This window comes from Priapulus caudatus, unplaced genomic scaffold (genome assembly GCF_000485595.1).
Source record: "Priapulus caudatus unplaced genomic scaffold, Priapulus_caudatus-5.0.1 Scaffold1059, whole genome shotgun sequence".
Taxonomy (NCBI): domain Eukaryota; kingdom Metazoa; phylum Priapulida; class Priapulimorpha; order Priapulimorphida; family Priapulidae; genus Priapulus; species Priapulus caudatus.
The window spans coordinates 48,103-51,775 of record NW_014578120.1 but is presented as its reverse complement, the minus strand read 5'-3'; the positions used below and the strand labels follow the sequence as shown (position 1 = coordinate 51,775).

General features: G+C 52.2%; 1 protein-coding gene across 1 annotated transcript in view; it reads right to left on the bottom strand.

Annotated features, from left to right (window-relative positions):
• Window positions 1–552: 552 nt before the first annotated feature.
• The window catches only part of LOC106815189 (U4/U6 small nuclear ribonucleoprotein Prp4-like), a gene marked incomplete at its 5' end in the record, with an annotated part of 10,212 nt that continues 7,091 nt past the window's right edge, over window positions 553–3,673 (bottom strand). The window contains 5 exons of the mRNA XM_014819617.1: window positions 553–887; window positions 1,235–1,403; window positions 1,819–1,926; window positions 2,294–2,509; window positions 3,150–3,332. Of these exons, the coding sequence (XP_014675103.1) occupies window positions 744–887; window positions 1,235–1,403; window positions 1,819–1,926; window positions 2,294–2,509; window positions 3,150–3,332 (820 nt within the window). The remainder of the gene's footprint in view (window positions 888–1,234; window positions 1,404–1,818; window positions 1,927–2,293; window positions 2,510–3,149; window positions 3,333–3,673) is intronic.

Sequence of the window (3,673 nt, the reverse complement as noted above, 5' to 3'; positions counted from 1 at the left end):
ATCCAGAGTCAGGCCTCTCACAGTAACTACATGCAGGATGGTCTATTACCTGGGTAAGGAATATTCTGCGATCCAGAGTCGGGCCTCTTTCAGTAGCTGTGGTCCCTCGTGGTACCAAGTTGTGTCCTGCTCTCTCTGTTGCTGTAGCTTCTTCTGCGCCTCCTGCTCCTGCTCCTTCTTGATGGCATCCTCTCCCTTGTACACCAGTAGCTCTCTCAGTCGGCTCCTCCTGTCACCAGGACCTTCCCCGAACAGGCCTGTGTTCGAAAACACACGAAAAATATGAAAACACATGAGTTAAACAATGCGTTAGTCAACAGATATGTAAAGTCGCAAAATGATTTGAGACCATATTCATTGATATATGCTATCACATGAGTACTAATCTTGAAAGAAAAAAAGGGCAATACAGTCAACTCTCCAAATTTGGAAAGCTTCAAAACCAAATCTCACGCTAAACTGGACGGACTTGCGGCCCCGGTTTTTGCGCGCAGCGCACAGCTCGCGGCGAAGCCGCGCCCCAACGCGAATACGCCGCCCCCTTTTTGTCTTGCTGTGCTCCTCCTCCCACCTCCCTGCGCTCCTTCCTCTCTGCCTCCTACTCGGGCGCCCACAGCTTGAAGGTGCGGTCGAAGGAGGACGTGGCGAGGTACTTGTTGTCGGGCAATACGTCGACGCACATCACCTTATCCTCCTGTCCTCCTCCTCCCACCTCCCTCCCACCCTCCTGCCCTGCTGTGCTCCTACTCTGGCGCCCACAGCTTGAAGGTGCGGTCAAAGGAGGACGTGGCGATGTACTTGTTGTCGGGCGAGACGTCGACGCACATTACCTTGCCCTCGTGTCCGGCGAGTATGTTCAGAGACGACCAGCCCGGATGAGACCATATCTAGATGCACGGGAGAGATGACGACGTAGGTTAACGAGCGGATGCAGGGAGAGACGACGCCACCTTACATAATTAGCTAACGATGACGACGACGACACATCAGATAACGAGCGACGTTGTTAATTGCAAGCTAAAATTCCAACGTGAAGTCAGCGTCATGCGCCTAGTCTGTTACTGCAGGCAATACGCGCAAATACGCATCGCACACGCCGCTCCCGCCGCGGTGCCCCCTGGCAGTCACGGGGCGCCCCTTCGCAGTCGCGCGGCGCCCATGACAGTCACGCTGCGCCCCCTGGCGGTCACGCGGCGCCCCTGGTGGTTACGCGGCGCCCCCTGGCAGACCGTACCTTGGCGGTGTTGTCGTAGGAGCTCGTTACGAGGAAGTCACCGACGCCGCTCTGGAACTTCAGTCGCGAGATGAGACTTGTGTGCGCTGGGATCGTGTAGATGCAGCCGCGCGTACGCACGTCCCACACACGCGCCGAGTTGTCCTCGCTGCCCGTCGCCACCTGGTAGCTAAAAAAACAATTAAAACGACATTATATTTTTTTTTCTTCATTTTCTTGCTCATGTTAATTATGTGCATTATTAACCCATTATATCGAATACATTTAACTTTACACATTAAAATATGCACATCACAAAATAAACGATGTTTTTAAACATCGGAATTCAGGATTGCAACAGAAAACATGTTTCCTCTAGGACAGTGTCGATTGATGTGTGATGTCGATTGACATCTCACGTTGACCTTATTAAACGCACCATCATTTAACCGTCGCAGGCGAGAGACAGAGGTCACGACCGAACGTTTAACATTAATTCGCGAGACCGACACGAGAAGCGTGTTTTACGACTTCTCCGGCAAAATGATTTCTAGGACGAAACAATATATCTACGACCTCGCCGCGCGACACGAACGCTCGCTCACCCGTTCGGTGAGAAGTCGACGCCGAGGATGGACTTGAGGTGACCTTCAAGGAACATGACGCAGCAGCCGGTGCGCAGGTCCCAGACGCGGCCGTACGCGTCCAGCCCACTGCAAACCCACAACAACAACATATGAATTCTAACGGCTGCGAACCAAACGCGTACGCGTTCAGTCCACTGCAAACCCACAACGATGAATACAACAGATGTATTCCAACAATTGCGAATCAAATGCGTTCACAACTACTACAACCGCATTGCAACGATTGCGAACCTAATCCATTCACAGATTAACATTGATGATCGCCAAGATTGACAACAACGATCATCCTCATTAAATCCCTGTGGACGATTCTATTGATTGATATTTCGTAGTTAAAGGAAATCTAAAGTTAACAATGTTAGTGTCTAGTTAGTGTCTAGTTAGTATCTAGTTAACGTTCGGAGCTCGCTGCCCTGAACTCGACCATACACACCCGGTCACGGCCAGTGATCCATCGGTCTGGAATGCTATGTCGTAGACGGCCTTGCTGTGTCCTTCCTGATGCAGGATCTCCTCCCCGACCTCCAGGTCCCACAGCCGCCAGCTCGAGTCAAAGCAGCAGGTGGCTAGGAAGCGGCCGGACGGATGGTAGGCGAGACGAGAGACGCGGTACGGAGCGTGACCCTCGATGTCCGCCACCGGCTCCTCACTGTAACGATAATTAAGATTCCTAACCCAAATCTTAACCTTAATCCTGACCCTAATGCTAAATATAACTCTAACCCTCACCCTAATACTAACCCTAACACTAGCAATAACTCTAACCCCCACCCTAATACTAACCCTAACACTAGTCATAACTCTAACCCTTACACCCTAACCCTAATCCTTACCCTAAGACTAGCCATAACCCCAACCCCAACATTAACCCTATCCCTTAACATAACCCTAACCCTAACACTAGCTATAAGCCTAACCCTGATCGTAACAGCAACATAAATGTTAAAACAGCGAACACCTCTAATGAGGGATCACACTCAACCGCAAGCATGATCAACATGTAAAACAATGCCGAGCCACTCTCTAAAATCCGCCACGCTGAAACTCTAGACTCAGACTGCCACGGATCGCTCCTCTCCCTCCTTTGGCAACGTTTTACCTGTGCGCGCTCCCTCACCTGTCCAGACTCCACAGCTTGACTGAGCCGTCGCTGCCGCACGAGGCCATGCAGGGTCCGCTGTCCCCCATGAACCCTGACCCTAACCCTAACACCAGCCATAAACCTAACACTAACACTAACACTAACCCTAGCCTTACCCCTAACACTCGTCTGCACGCGCCCCTCTCACCTGTCCAGACTCCACAGCTTGACTGAGCCGTCGCTGCCGCACGAGGCCATGCAGGGTCCGCTGTCCTCCATGGAGATGGTGGCGTGCGGGTGGAAGACGATGGCGCCAACATGGTTGTTGTGTCCGCGCAGCGTCCGGATCGGCGCGCAGTCCGGCACCGACCACAGCTTGCACAGACCAGACCTACGTCGCGTGCGGGGATGGAGAGGAAGGCTTATGACAGACGTATTACGTGACGTGGTATCTTACAGACCACAGCTTGCACAGACCAGACCTACGTCGCGTGCGGGGATGGAGAGGAAGGCTTACGACAGACGTATTACACGATGTGGTACCTTACAGACCACAGCTTGCACAGACCAGACCTACGTCGCGTGCGGGGATGGAGAGGAAGGCTTATGACAGACGTATTACGTGACGTGGTATCTTGTAAAAATTCCGGTTGTGAATAAAATATATATCGCAGAAATAAGCGTACACCGGTCACACACACACATACGGCCTACGAGGAGAGGGGGAGAGCG